General features: G+C 37.2%; 3 protein-coding genes across 6 annotated transcripts; 1 reads left to right on the forward strand and 2 right to left on the reverse strand.

The window, feature by feature from the left end:
- The first annotated feature begins 62 nt into the window (after nt 1–62).
- Nucleotides 63–1,051, forward strand: LOC105154014 (ribonuclease H2 subunit C). Its single transcript, XM_011069233.2, has 3 exons — nt 63–318; nt 589–821; nt 916–1,051. Exons 1-3 carry the CDS (start codon nt 171–173, stop codon nt 934–936), a joined length of 402 nt encoding a protein of 133 aa, XP_011067535.2. The 5' UTR covers nt 63–170; the 3' UTR covers nt 937–1,051.
- Nucleotides 1,052–2,677: 1,626 nt separating this feature from the next.
- On the reverse strand, nt 2,678–6,479 carry LOC105154015 (transmembrane channel-like protein 7). The gene is made up of 4 exons (XM_011069235.2): nt 6,047–6,479; nt 5,528–5,917; nt 5,133–5,374; nt 2,678–5,061 (listed from the first exon to the last, which is right to left on the reverse strand). The coding sequence occupies exons 2-4, from the start codon at nt 5,703–5,705 to the stop codon at nt 3,196–3,198; spliced, it is 2,286 nt and encodes a 761-aa protein (XP_011067537.2). The 5' UTR covers nt 5,706–5,917; nt 6,047–6,479; the 3' UTR covers nt 2,678–3,195.
- A 1,254-nt stretch (nt 6,480–7,733) lies between these two features.
- Nucleotides 7,734–17,459, reverse strand: LOC105154016 (uncharacterized). Of its 4 annotated transcripts, XM_087406841.1 has the most exons (9): nt 17,298–17,459; nt 11,750–11,886; nt 11,429–11,553; nt 11,105–11,244; nt 10,755–10,784; nt 9,900–10,111; nt 9,552–9,792; nt 8,799–9,043; nt 7,734–8,692 (listed from the first exon to the last, which is right to left on the reverse strand). In XM_087406841.1, exons 1-9 carry the CDS (start codon nt 17,305–17,307, stop codon nt 8,462–8,464), a joined length of 1,371 nt encoding a protein of 456 aa, XP_087262967.1. In that variant the 5' UTR covers nt 17,308–17,459; the 3' UTR covers nt 7,734–8,461. The 4 variants fall into 4 exon arrangements, with proteins under 4 accessions (XP_087262967.1, XP_011067539.1, XP_011067540.1 ...); XM_011069237.2 differs by lacking the exon at nt 10,755–10,784; XM_011069238.2 differs by lacking the exons at nt 9,552–9,792; nt 9,900–10,111.
- Nucleotides 17,460–18,904: the final 1,445 nt, after the last annotated feature.

The raw sequence follows: 18,904 nt of genomic DNA on the forward strand, positions 1-18,904 counted from the left end.
GTGGAGAGAAAAGGAAGAAAGATGAACTGTGCAAAAAGTTCTGCTAAAAAGAACAGGTATGATAATAAGCATAATATTATTGGTTAGTTTGTATGTATACATACAGAATAAAGGTTCATCAAAACTTTTCGGAGTTAAACAATTATTACTTCGCATAGTATTAAATTAACATGGTCACACGATTACACATTAATAAGAAAGATTTAGTTAATCGAGACGAGTCCGAGTTACATTTTATGCCATGTAAAATTCATGGAGACGAAGCTGCGAATGTTTCGTCCTTTTTCAAGCCTTACATTCGTAAGCTAGATGAAGAATGTGAGTGAATGAAAGTTGAAAAGAATTTCCTCAGTATCGCATATTTGTACAAACAATATTAAAAGTATAGACAATGTTAAAAGCAAATAAATCTGTAAAATTAAACGTAAAATTTTATTACATTTTTTTTATTTATTATTCTGTGTTTAATTTTCATAATTTACATGACACGTTAAATGAATATAATAATTGAAGTAACAAACGAATAAAAAAGTTAAAGAGAATTTAAAGTTAATTTATGATATTAATTTATCTTTTGATTATTTAAAGATTATGATTGTTCTTTTCGTGGCTATCCACTTCAAGGGAAAAAAATAACTGTACCTGCTGGATTCAGAGGCATGATGTTTATGGAAAATAAAAAGACAGAAACAGAAAATAAGGACAGGAATTTGTATTGCACAGGGACTTTTTCACAGTTAATGTATTGGAATTATGATAAAATACCATCTAAGAATGATGCTTTTGTGGCAGCATTAGATTGGGTCGACATAGCTAAAGTGGTTAGTTTTTTTACATTTGTAAGTTATAACGTGTTAGTTTTTATATTGTTATAATAAATATATTGTTCTAATAAATTTTTCTAATAATTTTTAGTTACATTCACCAGAAACATAGATGATATCAGAAGCAGATTATTTTAATAAGATATAAAATAAATATATGTTCTTGTCGAATGTTACATTTTATACTTTGATAGGAAAAAAAAATAATAAAAGCATGTTTTGTATAACAGATTTATTTTTATGGCATCATACTCAAGTGGTTATGCCATAAATAATGACCTGCATATGTTCTATGATTAAGATGTGTAAAGAGATAGTGACAGATATAATGGTAGTATTGTTATAGCCTAATTAGCAGTGACATTTGAAGAATTTCCTATTTAAATATTTGTGGACTTCATTATTTCGTTTAATGTAATAATACAATTATATAAATGCATTCTGCTGATTTTTCTTGAATGTGTAAATCTGTTTTATGGAAGATTATATATATATATATATATTTTTTTTATATAGCTTTATATTTAATTTTATATTAAATGCATTTATATAGTGTCGTCAAAATAGCTTATGACATCTATAATAAGTTTAGGATGTATCTGAGCATCCATACATGCTATCTTAGTTATACAAATGTGAGATTTACAAAATACATTTTTCAGTACGCAATATGTGCATTGAATTATTTAGGCCAAAGAATCAGATCGATTTGCGATAGCGTGTATTGTGTGCACGATATAATCGATATTTAAACATACGTTAAAATGGAAAACATTTTTATTTTTGTGTTATGTAGAGTTAGTGATAATGAATGAAAGTATCCTACATTCGTTTACAATCTTACGTTAATAGATATATGAAATAAATAATTTATTACAGTCTCAATTTGAATTATCTTTGGCGTTATTTATACTGAGGTACGAGACTTACAATTAAAAAAAATCCTAGATGTATACATATAGAATTATAAAAATTTTTACACATTCGTTCGTTTCCTATATCCTAAATTATTAAAGCCTCGATAACGAAATAATAAATATAATAAAATATTTCTGACTTTTCCCGACGCTTTACTATAGACATCACTAGTAAAATAACTTTTCATAGGTTCTAGAGGACCTATTTACAGTAACATTACAGATTTCTAAGGAACTACACTAAAAAATAGGTACGTTGCATGTCACTTTGTTTCATTCATGCAAAAGCTCTCTAATTTATTCGTAAAGTTGAGGAAGTATGTTGTCCTATAGAGGGACGTTAGTCTTGTTATCGTTTTTTATATATTTAGTTAAACATACACTTTATATAATTACTTCTTACATATATATATATATATATATATAAATCAGACGGGTGAGTACCTGCCTATCTTCGATTTTTAAATCTGTGAGGCCAGGAAAACGAAGCCTTAGGCGAACTAGGAAGGTTCCCGCCCAAATGGCAGATGTAGGCAAATTCGATCTGCCTGTTTTTGTTTATTTCCATCAATGTAGATTAACTTTAATCTTGGTTCGACTTACTCTTTATCTTTTTCTAGTTCTAAAAATTAGGAAAAGATGAAGAGTAAGTTGAACCAAGATTAAGGTTAATCTATGTTAGTGAAAACGGATATTAATGTCTTTAAGCTAGACATATATATATGATATATATCACATTAGCTATAATATATTATATAACTGCAATATATTATTTCTGAAGAAGATTATGTTTTAAAGTAGATTTTCTTTAATCTTATGTGCGTGAGGTTCTATACTTGTTTACGATTCATAGATATCGTGAAATTATACAGAATTAATAAATATTTAAATAATTCACGATTTTTCTTACTATTGCACAATACTTGTAGAATAGCATTTTCTCTCTTTTTTTTTTGTACCCTGATTTCAGATGTGCATTTTCATACAAATAAGATTGAATTTCCTAAAATATGAGATATGTCCCGTTTGAAAGTTCTCGAAATTGATCTAAAGAGACTAAACGGAAACTAACATTTGTGGCAGTGATTGCGACTGTAATATAAATCTTGAAAAACATCAGTTTATATAAAATGCAAGACACTGCAATAGGCAGTATATAAGTAAATTACATGTTAATCTTTTTGGTATTGTCCGCGCTCATTGTTGTCTGTATAACTTTTATCCCAATTCGGTAGAATATCAAAAAACTGTTATATAAGTGCCACTCGTGAATAATATAATGAAGACAAAGTCGACAGTCTTACGTTTCATAAGGAAAATCTATAAAAAGTAAAACCTATAAAAATCTCAAATAAAACAATGCATTCGAACCAATCGGTTAGCGTGATCGGTTACACTAAAAATGTTTTCACTAAATTTGTACATTTATAAAAATAAAGAAATCAAGTTCCTATTTATACATGTTGAAACGTGCCCAACTCATTAACCTGCTCCTGGTGAAACTTGTTCTGATCCTGTTGTTGCTTAATGAAAGCGCTGAGCCTGTTCAATAAGAATTGTTTATCATGACCTTCCAGTACTAATTGGTTTTTCAATACTGTCACCATGTGTTTGTTTGCCAACCACATCACATAATAGTAATAGAGAAGCAAAGAGAGAATGACAAACGCCGGTATGCCGAAGGCAGCCGTACCTAAAAAGGATAGAGTTGACTGCAGCCAGTTAGGGAACTGCGAAAACGTCATGCTCAAGAATGACCAGACGGTCTCCAATCCTCGGAACGGCCCGCACGATTTCGATGGCATGATCTTCGCGATGGAGTAGCCAACTGGTATCATCGCCAGGATAAAGGAGATCAACAGATTGAACATGAACAGGCAATTCGATCTACTGGCACGGTAAATTTTATTCGATGGTGTACTGTTCACTAGACAAGTAAATTTCTTGATGTAAAACAACAAGAATGTTCCGATGACGGCGACCATGGGTAGTAACGGAGCAAAGAAGCAGCCGAGCCAGCAGACTGTCTGTGAATAGAAGATATCCAGTACGTGCTTGGGCAAGTCAAATTCCTGCTCGCCTACGAAGCGCAAAACCTTGTTCTCAGTATGACGTGCAATCAGCGACCGTGGAAAATTGATGAAGAACGTCATGAAAAATTGAATGAAAATGTCGGTGCTGTAAAGCTTGATGAATTGCTGTCCCACGAACGTTTCCCAGCACAGTGGCTGTTCGGTTTTTTTATTGGAGCATTCGTTGTCTGGAATTTTGCCCGCGACAAGCGCATGCAAAGACGTTAATAGAACTGCGAGGGAAGCGAATCTAAAGAACATAGTTCTATACAGCGTCACTTCAACGACGTACGATGGATTATAATGCTCCAGAGCGACCAAATAGCGAAAGAGAAATGGCACCGCTACGTTAAGTATGACAATACATATATATGGAAGAAATTCGAAGAACAGATTCAATATTTCGTGATCCTTTGCCAAATGCGCCGACATCTGAGTGAATGAGAAGTCGATTATGTAATAAACGAACAAGCCGCAGCCGCCCAATACTGTGAGAATTATTAAATTAACAAACAGACGCGTGAAGAACAGTTTCGTTTCCTCTTCCGGTGTACGATTTCGTCGCTCCTCCTCCAGCCTTTCCGACTCCAGAAGCGCTTTCATCTCATTGTACAATGCCTTGTGTTTTATGGAAGCAGATCTTTCATTGTTAATACAGTAATCCCAGCCGCCGAATACCAAATTGCAGTACCGATAAAACTGGCCTTCACCTTCCACGATTCTCTCCCTGAAACTTTTGGCGGCCGATCGTACGATCGCTACCAGACTAATAATGAAAACAGTAAGGATAGTGCAGATGTACGACAGTGGTGAGTTGTAATAGAAATTGGTACCTACACTCTCATAAATCTTTTGCGTATATGAACCGTAGAATAGAAGAGAGAGGACCTTAGATACACTGCTATTTTCATCGGTCTTATTTCTATACAACTCGGAGCAACAGACTACGCTAGCGACGTTATTGGACGAGCACGTTTCGTTCTCCGGTACCTCCAACACTATCACTGGCAGTACTATCAGCAAGTATATAATGGCGAATAAAAGCAGATTCAGATACATGAGCCACTTGATAAATAAAAAATATGCTACTATGCCCATCCCGAAATTTCCACCTATCTTCTTGAGACTGTCATTCCACAGCTCCATCTTGGAATAAGCTTCTTTCATTCTGATGCGGAATTGCTGCCAAGCTTTCCTGCGCTGCCATTTTAGCTGCTCGAAACCCTGAAGTCTTAACTTCGTAGCACTCTGAAAAATATGAACAATTATTGCTTCAAGTCACATCAATTTATCATTAAAATGTACATTTTTCAAAGTACTTGTAACTGGTTCTTCAATTGTATTTTCTGAGACATGCAAACGGGCATGGCCTTGATCTGCATAATCTCCTCCCAAGTGCGCTCCTCGTTGGATAAGTTTTCTGATAAATCTGGCAACATTGACACAGCCGCGTCGTGTATATTGGTCGACATACGCCTTGAAGTCGTGGTACCGCGAGATCTAGTGCTTGTACGCCTCCTCAATGTGGTCTTCGTGTCATTACGAATTCGTTTTGCTGTGGCTGTATCAAACACAGATGTAAGGGAGGTATTTATTTGGTTCTTATATTTTAGACAGTTTTAAATATAGTCTTATGATGTCATCAATCAATCATAGAGTCATATTAACATTTTAAGATACTACTTATAGAAATAAGAATGAACTATAAACCTACCAACACGAGATTTCTTGCTAGGAAGTAAAGTTGCTATATGCGAGGGATCTCTTTGCAGCGCCTGTTGCAGATCCGCCTCCATGGCTGCTGGATAACTTTCTTGATAGAATTCAGCACCAGCCTCCTCCCATCCATGCCCTCGATCACATCCTCTTTTCTTTCTCTCTCCACCCGACATTGTTAGGATATAATTTTTATCTTATTCCAAGAGTTCAGTCACGTACGAAAATCACGATCTTAATCTAATTCACGCAAACAATTCGTATGGTTTGATGCATAACTTTAATAATTAATTTATCAGCTCTCTTTGATCCAAAATCTCTCATTAAGCTTTCATATACTGTTTGAAAACAGCATATTATTCATCAGATAATTATTATAGCGCGATAACTGTGGAAAAAAATTAATTATTGATGAATCCCCCAAAGGTACTATAAGACAAATCATAAAATAATAGAGAATATATATATATATATATATATATATATATATATATATAATATACGTATATATACATACACCATTCAAAATGATCAGGTCAGACAAGATATTTCTTGCAATCGTGGATATGGAATTTCCGTCGATCGATACTGACTGATAGAAACCCGAATAACAATTTATCTCTGGCCGTGACCCAGCTGGTAGCACACCGCGTTTCTCGACGTCGCGAAATATATGTATGTATGTAAATGTCACACGCCGTCGAGACCTCGCGAAGCAGCTCCTGATCAACGTGGCCGACGGCACCGCGTCCGACGCTTCGGTTCTGTCAAAATCGCGACGGATGAAAATAGATCGCGAGGGCTCATCGATGCGAGCTCGCACGTTGGCATCCTGCTGTTTGTCCCATACGTCAAACCATCAGCCAAGCAGACGGCTATAATAACGAAGTCGTCGCGAGCACAGAGAGAGAGGAGTCACGAGAGTAGACATGCCCGCTGTCCGCACTTTTAGATGGTCCTCGTCCATTAGCGCCTCTATACGCACAAAATATGAACGTGAAAGGACATCAACTAGCCATGTCCACGAATATTTCTGATGGCTAGTTTACGATGTTTTGGTTCTGTTCTGTACTATATCTAGAATTCTAGAGTTGATATTATATGACGCCTGTAAACGCAGCCATGTATACACATATTTTTTTCGGAGGTAGAAATTACATTCTTTCGAAGGAATTAAAAACGAATCAATTACAATAATTAGAGACTAATTAGATCTCTAAAAAAAAATCTCTTTAAAAAAGAAAAAATATATGCTAAGTGCATGAAAGTATCGAATATTATAAATTCTTTTTAATAGAAAACAAATACGAAATAAATGCAGCTAGCCAAATATTTCAACGCAATTAAGACACATAAGATAGATTGAAAGTGCCCAGCAAACAAGAATGGATTAAAATGAATTGAAATTTTTTTCTATCCGAAGGCGTATTTTATATATAAAGAGCGAATACTTTTTTTTTATTTAACTGGATTCAATTGGATTCAATTAGATTCAATTGGATGCAATTGGATTGAAAAACTATATTTCCTATTCAAAATTTTGAATTGAACAGTATTCACAATGCACAAAAAAAGCTAATATTATTTTTAAATTGTTATTTTTAAATTGAAAGACATACAGATATGTTCCATGCAATTCCTATAAATGAATAAAAATACATTCAGGATTGAAAAGTATTCATTTTAACATTTGAATCAATATTTCTGAAAATCTGAATCCATTTTAATTCATTTCAATCCATTCTCATTTGCTGGGTGACTAAAATGGTCACTATATTGCAACTGGTTTCTATATGCACGCTTTGTGCATGTAGAGACACCAATAAACAAGTTTCATTTAAAATATAGACACGTCCACTCTCAAATAAAAGAAAGAGAGCGAAAATTTAAAAATATTTTTAAAATCTTATCATAGACGTTTTTTGAGATTTTTAAAAAAATTTTGAAAATTATCTTTTATAATTAAGATCTTTTTGATGCATAGCATATTTTGTGACTGTAATATTTATTTCTTAAATACCTTAATTCATATTATATGAGATTATCAATTTTCAACACGCTTGATCTTTGCAATTGAAAATATCGAATTCTCAGAATCACAATTCTTGAAACTTCAAAATAATTTTTAAAATTCTAAATAGTATCTTTTTTGCTAGTTCTTCTTACCTTGGGATTTTGCTGTACAATGAAAGAGTAATAAAAGGTTTTTTTACTTCTTTTTGGATGTATGTTTAATCTATTTGTCATAACAATACATAATTCGAAAATATACTCTTTGAGAAGCATGTACGTATATTGTGCTAGAAAATGGTAGCTCTACCATGAATAAAAATATGTATCTGTAAACCGTCGTCCTGATAGGACAACGACAAAACAATTATTTTCACCGGATAATAACCGATGCCGATTTAAAAAATATATATTTATATATATCTATATAGCGCATACATCGCCGTTTGATTTGCTTTCTCTTCTTATAGCATGACTGCAATTATATTTCGTGCGAAAAGCAGACATTTGCATAAACGATAGCGAACAGTACATCTCCGGCTTATCGATCAGTTCTACAGTATCTTTCAGAATTATCGACTTACTATGTAATTAGACTAGTTTGCACACTTGAGATTCCTTATTCATAAATTTCGTAACACATATTTCGCTCAGATAAGATGAAAAAACAAACAAAATATTGATAAAAATCTGACAAACCAGAAACGAGATTTAGACAAATATTACTAAATTTATGACATTTAAAGATTTCGTTCAATTTTTCGAAAACTTTTTTAACGCAACGATAGTTCCGTACAATATTATTGTTGAAATTGTCGTTTAAAGTTCTAAGCTTTGCTGTCCTGTTCGCAGAACTGCCAATAAGTCGGTGACGAATCTTATCGTAGATTTATTTTTTCAACCGCAGGATCTCTCGAGGCGATTATTGTCCGACCATGATCTCATATTCAGAGGAGGCAATCTCGGAACCGGCATAAGGGATGTAACACACGTTGTGCGATGGTTGCACCTTGCCGATGGTCACGGTACCCTCATGGTGTACACGGCCAACGAATAGCGGCTCGCCATCTTCGGTCTCGCCTCCCGGAATCGCATTCGGCGGGATGGTGCCACCACTTACTGGCACCCAAGTGGGTTTGCAGCCGCAAAGGACCTGCGGAAGTGCAATGGGAATGTTTTTTAAACTGGGAATAATCGTACTTTGTCTATTCGATGGGTTCTTTTATACGTTTTCGAGACTATCTCTATCTGTTATTCACCTGGTAATCGGTTTTTCCATGTTCCGCGCCGCCCCAGGCGACGTAGCAGACGGAGTGACCGGGCTTTACCTTACCGGGGATGAGGGCACCTTCGTGATGGGCCCTACCGACGAATAGAGGCTCCTCGTCTTGTCCACCCTCGACCGCGTCGGGTGGTATCATCCCTCCGGACGCGTCACACCAGGACACACTTCCCGCGTCGAGTCCACGGACTTCCGCCGGCGCGGACGGCGTCGTGCTAGGATCTATAATTACGTCCTTATACTTAGTAACATGAAACATTATGGAATCATAACATTGCGTTGGCACGACGTAAAAAAAGAAAAATATAAAAAAGTGATATAATCGAAAAATAATAAAGTGCAGGTCCCATTCATCCTCATTCCAGTCAAGTCATATAAAATTTACCAATGTGCGTGCAAAAGTGATATTTTATTCCATGCGGTTAATAGAGCGTGTGCTACCAGAAAATGCTTAAATAAAATGACACCAGAGTTAATAAAAATAACGAAAAAAAATTGAGCGTTTCAAGCAATTTGATTCTGCAGGAAAAAATGTCTAAAAGCCAGGTTTCAACATATATATGCGTGTACGTGAAGGTGTAATACAGATTTAACGTCGAAATCAAGCGTAATAGAACATAACGCTCGGTGGTCCCGAGATCGCGTCGATCCGAATTTCGGAGTTTTCTCGATCGCGATCAGAGAGGACGCCGATCTCGGAACCGCCAGAGACGTTCAGAGAGATCATTACATTTCTTTTGAGCAGTAGCAACTGCGGGATAATGTTCGAAACGGAGCTTCCAGTTTCCGGTCGCGCCCCAACCGGTGCGCACCCCCACATAGCTCACGCCAATGGGGTTCGGGTCTCGCCATTCCATGAGGACGGCGCCGCTTGGACCGCCTGATCTGACCGTGATGAGGCCCTCGAGCCACGTGATCGAGAACCTCTTGTGCTCGCGATCGGTGAGAAGATTCGGCGTGTCCACGCGAACCTAACGGGCCGTAAAATTTCCCACGTGAAAGCATATCGTACGTTGAATGCGCCGTTCCGTTTAACGCTTAAATTAATCTGACACGAATTAACGAAATCGTTTCGAACCTTATCGGGCTGTTTGCGATCGTATCTAATAACCGACGTCTTGTTTTCCCACCCGCCAAGCATGATCTCGTACATGGGACTCGACTCGCCCTTCCGGTCTGTCAGCGCGATGTGCCCATTGCTCATAGCTTTCACGTCGATCAGCACCGAGCCGCTTCGCACGGCATGAAACTTGTACTGTAGCTTGTTAGGGGTGTTCAAAGGTTTGCGACCTTATCGAATGTAAAAAAGATTAAAAAACAATTATCAATTTTAAACTCTAAAAATTATCTAGACAAAAAAAATGCGAAGATAAATATTTATAATAAAGGAAAATATATCTTATCGTATTTTAATAAAATAATTACGTTCATAGAAACACCGAAATTGCTTTCGATACGCTGCTCTCTGAATCGAAGGAATTTCCATTTCAAATTTAATTTTGCGTGCTTTTCATTAAGTCAATACAATTGATTGACTTTTCAATGGCTAGAAAGTAATTAAATAAATAAATCTAAAGTGTCAATCGATGTATACGTGAGCGTGTTGAAAGGAAATCAATCACTACCTACGATGCCCCTGATTTATCATAGCCCAACGTGCTGTGCATATCGACGCAATGAATTAATAAACATCCTGCGTTTTTTCTTGGATCCATTAAGAGTCACGTAGGGACGAGTCTCCGCGAAAAAGAAATGTTCTTAATTCAGCGTCGATCACACGTGATGGGGACAGGTAACGTGCTAGGAAAGCATCAAACGTACACTCGGGCAGAACTAATGAGCAGAAAAGCAGAATCTATTGGGACGTCACGTGCGACTACGTCACGCTCTTGCAAGGATCTCGTGAATTTTCTTTGCTCAATACATTACGTACGCCCACCGTAACCGCCGCCGCAGCATATGGCTGTGCGAGTGCCGCGATGCCACAATCCGAAAGGATACCAAAAAGAGAATCATCAGAGAAAATCAGAAAGTGATCAATCTTATCTACGGAAATATAGGAAATACAGGCACTGATCAATTATAGAGACAGCCTAATTACGAGAGTCTCGTTCTCTTTATTATTTTTCTACCTGTTGTAACTACGGATGTCTACTGTTATAATCTGTAAAATATAAGATGGAGATTACGAGGGGAAAGCTATTGACGATTACGAAAGGGAAATCTGTCAAGAAGAAGTGTATCGTTAGATCGCGGGTACAGGAAAGAGTTCTGACTTCCTACCTTCGATGAGCCATTCACCGGTTGCACCCCAGCCGGTGCAAACGCCGAAGTAACCTATCCCGAATGGTTCTGGATCGGCGTAGCTCAGGAAAGGATTTGACTCGCCTTCTTTGCCCACCGTAAGAACTCCGTTGTCCCACCTGCGGGTTTTGTAAAGCGAATTAAAGAATAATAAGTATATAAAATATCCCACTAATTATGTAGGATTTTCCTTTGGATTCGTACGACATAGACTTGTAGCGAGTTAAAGCACAATAATAATGTACCATTAAGCTTAACGACTTTTTAATTATAATCATAAATCTGGCAATTCTAAGCGCCTACCTGATCCAGAAGCCGCGATAGTCATCCGCGCTCAGAATACCGGGCGTTTCCGTTTCCGCTACTTCCGGCTTAGCTCTATTCTTGCGCACGACGGACTTGCTGTTGTTCCAACCTCCGATGAAGATCTGAAGAGAGAAACACAGTCTTCAAATTCAACGCTTCGTTGCAATACGGATTTAATTATTACGACGCGCGACGGCGCCGTAATGGAGCCGAGGTTCATCGTACAAGCCAGATAGGATCTACGGCTCGAAAGGATATCCGTCACTACTCAAGCATCCTGGGCAATAAAATGCGAAAAAGTGTAAAACGAAATCTTACCTCATACATGGGATCTCCTTCCTGGGGTCCCGTGGTGAGGGCGACGTGGGCATCGTTCGGCGCTTTTATCCGAAATTGAATTTGCCCGGCTGTCACGGGGTAGAAATGATACTCCAATTTGTCCTCGGTGTTAAGCGCTAAAAAAGAAAATCGCGTTAAGCTTCAAGAAGCTGCAATATAAATCAGATCGAATTGCTGCTCGTGACAAATCAGCCAGGGTCACAGTCGACTGGCGAGATGATTACTTAATATTATTACGGATGTTTTCCACATCGCGGAGACATCTCGACGCCAGACTGACCTGTAACAGTTCGGCAAGTGGTTGAGAAAGTAGGGCAATGCAGGATTCGATCAATATCGCATGTTGGTGGTGATAATCATTGCACGTGGCTTATGTTACATCTCACAATTCGATTTAATGATAGGCTCCGGAAAAGTCATTCAGTGTAATCGGGTCACATAACGCGCACGCAAAAAATACACTTTTAAAAGGCTAAAAAATGTTATGAATCGTCATAAGGATGAGCCACTGTCATTTACAAATGTGTAGATGCAAAAAAAAGAAATACGTTTGCATAAAGCTAATCGGTCGTAAAAATAGACATACCGATAATTTCGATACTGCACGCAAGGTTTTAGAATTACCTTGCGCATTTCCGAGTCGCTTGAATTACGAGGTCATAAATACTCATCTATGATGTGTTAAATAAGCGACGTAATTTTCTGTTAAGATCCATTCGCCGTAAAATAACATCTATAATGAGATTTTAAGGCGTAAAATTTAAACTTAAATTTAAACGGCGTAAGAATCTGATCAATCATAGTCGATTATTCTCCTTATTCGATTATGATTGGTCAATTTCTTATGACGTGGGCTTAAACTTCAATATTACACATTAAAACCTGATTGTAGACATTTAAGAACTGAACAAATCGCTATTCTTAGTCCAGTGATATTTTTTTTTAATAATTCTATACTACAAATCCCGATAATGTTTTAGAAAGCAATCGATGTTACTAAAGTCCGAATCGAAACTTTTATCGAAACTGAAAACGAACACTTATTACGTGTTAATTTCGACTGAAACCATATAACTTTTTTTCATAAATATTAATTTTAATGTGCGTAATTATTGGTTCAATAATTAAATTATGACGTTTATGAAGAAAAAGTATTTATATTCTTTGGCCAAAATTGACACACAACTGTTTCAGTTTTTGATTTTGATCGAAATTTAATTATGAAAAAAAAGTATATGATATATAGGCATTGTCTATACATATGGCCTTCATAGGATTTCTATTTTTTAATTTTGATTTCGGTTTCGGTTGAAATTGACATTTAGCCGAGTGTTTCGGTTCAGTTTCGGCAAAAGCTTCGGTCGAACTCTAGTGACTACCTATGACTCTTCCGCTTCTGAATTCTTCGTTTCTCGATTTTGATTCGACGAGAAATTAGAATCGGGCAACCTTTGAATGTTATTACTATTATCACCGTTATAGTTTTTCCGCAGTGTTGACTGCCCATTAATTCCGAGATCGTAAAAAAATTAATTGGGTGATTTAACAAATCGCTAATGTTATTCAACAGTCAACTTTGCTATTTTAACATAGAAAATTGACTGTCTGTATATTACGACTATAGATTTGCTGAATCAGTGAAGTTTTCAGCTGTGTTTTTATTTCCGTGTACGAAATACGAGATAGTCCGACGTTGAGCTTTTTTTCTATATATTTCCCATTTATTCTCCCTATTTCGTTGGCTTTGAAAATCGAATACTGCGCGAGCGACGCGGCACCAACTACAACGCAACGATTATAAATAGTTAGGCAAGTATGTGTCGCGGTCAGTTCGCTACGCTGACATCATACACATCGTAAATGAGGAAGGGGATCGCACGAGGTGGCTTGGACATCGCCACGAGAAATTCAGATCCCTCTTAAGGCACTCGTTGCGGCGAATATATATATACATACGTCGCCGATACTAAAATCGAGGCCGCCGCCGCGCGTACCAGGTCTAATGCCGCCGTGCTGATGTCATTCTTATTTCGATGTCAATTACTTCACATTACGCGACGTCCACGATCCAGAACAATCGCGCGCAACGGTCTTTTAATATGTCCAGCCACGACATCTGAGAAAGAAAAGAAGAAAGGAGATCGAGCGCTCGCAGCGTCCGACAGAACGCCGAATCAAATCTCCACTAATTATCTGCCTTTCTATTGACAATTAGCTTATTATAAAATTACGCAGTGTCTTGCTTCCGTAATTACGTTAAATTAAATTTTAGAGAATTCTTGAATGCAAACAAGAACAGAGAGAGAGAGAGAGAGAGAGAAGGAGAGAGTTTAAGCGTTCCGTGTTGAACTTGAGAATCCTCCTATCGTTGAAGAGATCTCATCGAGTCCTGTAATCGCGATGGCTTAAATCGCGTTAATTTAATGCGTGGCAAATTGATTAGCTTCTGTAATGTGGGTCGTGCTTCTTTCCCAATTAACATAACAACGCGAGAATTAGAACCATTGAGTCAATTCGCATTGCGCAACTACGAATGCCGCTGTTACAGTTACACTCATCCGAGCGTTGCGCGTGCGAGCGAGTTTCCATTTGGCAAAGTCCTCTTAAGATTTATCTCCGCTGAAATCGATCAGCATACCGGTTTCTTCTTCTTTTTCTTTATAAAAGAAGAAAAAGAAGCAGTGTGCCACTAAGGAAATGAAAAATTGCAAACCAATCGCTCCGAGTTTCCAAGAATTGAAATTAGATACGCAATTTATTGCTGTATAGATTCATTTCAACGAGCCTTATGGCTTTTCTACAATAAGCTTTTACTACAAATACCTAAACTTTAAGTCTCAAGCCGTAAGAAATTGACCAATCAGACTCAAATATGAGAAGAATAAGTGACTACGATTGGTCAATTTCTTACAATTTAAGATTTAAGCTTATCATTGTAAAAATTAATTTCAATTCAAACCCGGAGTGATCGGTTTACAATTTTCCTTTTTCTTCCAATCAAGACGAAGCGACGAAGCGGACAGAATCTAGCTGGCGCGCGAAAAAAGATAATCTTCGTAATGACCTGGTGGTTTCGTGCTAAATAGTCGCGCGCTGGTTAATCCTGTGCAGTAAATCGCCGTCGATAGCTCGACGTAACGGTATGTAGAACTATTCGTAAAAGCCATTCGCCGTCGTGCTGCCATTGACCTCGCATGGCAACTGCGGTGTCGCTTCGCCGGCAAGGTGGACCACGACGTGCAACGTGCAACATGCAACGCGTTCTGCTGCAACCGCTGCAAACGTGCATGGCTACAACAGGTGCCACGCCATTCTCGGTACCAATCTGTCGCCTCCCGTGTGGAGTACGTCCTTACCGAATTTTCCTCGGTGATGTTACACCGGTCTGAACGACAGAGCTTCTTTTGTGGAACTTAATGGCGCGAGGCATGTTTTAACAATATTTGTACGATCACCTGAACGATCACCTATGTAACTCGTGATTGAACGTTTTTTTTAATTGTTAGCACAGTTAGTATCTTTGGTTCCTTTGTTTTCGAACGATATTTGTCTGCGAACTTGTCTTTCCGTCGCACCGGTTACGTAAGTAAAGAAACAATGCGTATTTTCGCGTGAGTTTCGTTTTGAGGGAGCGAAAAAAAAAATGATCGATGAGTTTTAAAAGCAACGGGCGAGGCTTCATCCGTGAGATTTCGCGAAGGTAAAAGTTGACGTGAAAGGGCCCGGTCGGCGGGAAGGTTACGTGTAATGTAATTAGAGCCACGCGATAAATTGCTTCAATTTCACGGTAAGATGAATGGGAAAAGTGTCTATTCCTAGATTTTTAAAACGTTCCCAGGGATTCTATTTTAATTATATTTCCGAGAACGATGTACGAGAAGCGCAAAAAATGAAAAGATAATGAAATTGAATGAGACATTTTAGCATCATAAATACGACGCGGTGCCATCAATCCAAGAGTATAAAAGTACTTTAAAGAAATATTTAATAGATATATTTAATAGAAGAATTTTTTTTTTTTTTTTTTTTGGAGAAACAGACCGTAAAGATGATTCACGCAGTGGAAAAGCGGCAGGAAATGAATCCGGTCGATGGGATGGTGCGGAGGCCTCGGAGGCGGCAAGCATTACGAAACGCAATCTGGAAGTCGGATTACACAAGGACGCGGAGGGATGGCATTCTTATGACGTGATCACAAGCTGTGAGGCCGTTACACGCCTCGGACATTATCCAAGACGTACCTCTCGCACATTCGCTGCCTTCGCAATACCTACTCGTCGCAGTAACTGCGCAAGTTTCTCGCATTTACTCCGGCCTGTGATAAACTTTGGTGTTGTAAAAAAGCGAGAAGTTTTCCTCGCGACGACGTAAACACATTAAAAACTATACGGCGCATATACATACACATATCGTCGTTTATCGTGCAATTTAGCATACGACTGCAAATACCTTCGTGTTGACTTCCATTTGTGTCGTTTCTAAACACGTTTCGCGGAACGTTCTGAAAATCCTGGAAAGGACTCCTACCTTTCTTTGGAATCTTTTTTCGGAGGGGGCGAATTAATGGCCTGGTTTCCACCGAAGATTCGAACCGGATCAGAATGCAATCAATTACGGTCGAACATTCCCCTGTCGTTCGATTATAACAGGAGGCTACTCGACTATAGTTGGTTGGTTCTTGCATTCTGATCCGGTTCGAACCCTCGGTAGAAACCAGGTCAATCTTGTCGGAGATGCTAACAGCTGTAGAACGCTTTATTCGCGTTGGGTCTTATGATTGTCCGTAGAATTTCAAAGAATCGCTCGAACGATCGTAGAGTATCAAAATGCCGGCCGGCTTGTCAAATCGGCAGCCGCGCCCCAGCTCTATATTTAGAAAGAATCTCTTGTAAAGAAAAGAGCAGTGCGGCTTCTTAGAGAAGATACTATTTTCTCCGCCTGGAAACTTTTTCTATTTCCGTCGATCCGATCGTTAGGCCGTTAAGTTTGATGAACGAAACTGTATATTGAACAGCAAGAGAACGAAGATCGCGAAATGGAATCTTATTAGATATTAACACGACACACTGAAATCCTTTATTCGTTTTGGAGCAATGTCAATTTAGCGCTATACAACGTTATGCAATATTACACTTCCGTATGAATCAAAGCGGTCAAATAGCTGCTTTGAAATAGAGGCGCAATAATGAATAATGGAGTAGATTTCAAAACCAGTTATCGCGACAGGAGTCGCACAAATTTGTGTCAAAGAGAACAAGAGTAATAGTAAATTATTATTTTACACCCTTAGAGGTTGAATTATTTAAATATTTATAAGAATTATATAATAATTATTGTCTAATACATAACAGAATATAATGGAAAATTACATAATATTATTATTACTAAGTAATATTAATTATACTAAATAATATAACATAATATATATATATATATATATATATATATATATACATATATATATAACAAATATAAGAAATGTGAGTTTGCGCAAAAAATTTCGAAATCAAATAAATCAAAAACTTACAGACTGCCATGTCGCTCTATCGACTGTATATGTGAAATCCTTCGAGAGAAAAGACGAAACGAATACAACGTGCACACCACGAAGGCGGAATTCGTACTGCGACGCGGCGCGGTGAAATGTTGACGTCTTTACCGATGTGCCGGTACTGCCGGCAAGCTTGGCGCATGCGTGATGTCCAGGTGTGACGCGTATATATACAAGTGGTAATTAATGAGCGAGATGAGTCATGCGGATCAACGCGATGTAGATCCGCGGATAGAACTCCGCTCGATGTCCTGTTTACGAGATCCTCCCCTCCAAAGAGATCCAATCCGATTAGCATTGACGTAAAAAAATTGCTAGACCTAAATACGATTGCGTGACGACTAAATCATGGCTCCCTGGATTAATGATCTCGTGTTTTATTATCATCTTCCACATGATAAGCTCATATTTGGATCACGCATATTATGCCGTGCACTGCGTTTGCTCGGTAAAAGTTTATCACGTGATTCACAATATCGCGATTCTTTCACAATACATCATTATTATTATTGAGCGTTTATACATATATTATACATTCATTATGCGGAACAGATAACAAGTGGCACACAGTCATTGTCGTTATTAGTCGATGATTTCATTTGGACTGCATCTGGCGAATAGATGAACTTTCCATTTGTTTAACAGTCTCGCAAATATGACGTGATGGTTTGATGATACATAATACCTTAATAGCACTTTTTATTCGAGAGACGTTCGTGGCAAACGTTATTAGGACATAAGGATATTTTCTGAATGTTCTTTGGAATGTTCCTTGGAGATCTATGTTATTAGGATAATAATAAATTGTGAAATAATAAACTTTCATTGGAAATTTCCTTCGCGAATTTCATCGATTCTGCTTGACCATTAAATCTTCGTCAATAATTTCAATTGAATTTACACGAATTATTCAAATCGATTTGTAAAACATATGCGCTTTTTTATACACTATATTTAATTTATATAGATAAGGAAGCACAGTTTGTGGAAAGGAAAACTGATCATGCAGATTGTTATCGTTTGATAGCAAGTAACTAGTTATCATCGGTTACCAGCTGTTGTTACTGAGAAATTCTCATGATCCAATCTCCGTGTTGACCCTCTGTAGATACACAAGAAATTTACAGTTTGAAAAGTACACTACTATTTTAGCAAGAATTTCTTTTCATTTTATGTAGATGCCAATATCGATTTTTTTTTATCCTTAGTACAGACGATTATTTTCTGATCCTTTATTACTTTTCATAAGTCATTTGTATCCTGGATTAATTTTCATCATTTTTACAAGTATAGAAAAATTATTAACTGATTCTTACATTATATAATTTAACATCTTTAGAGTATACTTATAAAATTAATATTATAAAATTATAAAATTACTATAATAAAAAGATATTTAAAAAGGAAAAGATAGAAACCAGTAAGTTAATCAGTAAATGTAAATTCTAGTATTAAAAAAGTAGTAGTAAATTCTAGTATTAAAAAAATTCATAGGATACGAATGACGAATCGTGTATTAATTAACAATTAATTTAATAAAGTATTTTTATCTCGAGATTATTCTTGAAAGATGTTGCATACAA

The sequence above is a fragment of the Acromyrmex echinatior genome, chromosome 6, assembly GCF_024713525.1.
Source record: "Acromyrmex echinatior isolate Ae372 chromosome 6, ASM2471352v2, whole genome shotgun sequence".
Lineage (NCBI taxonomy): Eukaryota > Metazoa > Arthropoda > Insecta > Hymenoptera > Formicidae > Acromyrmex > Acromyrmex echinatior.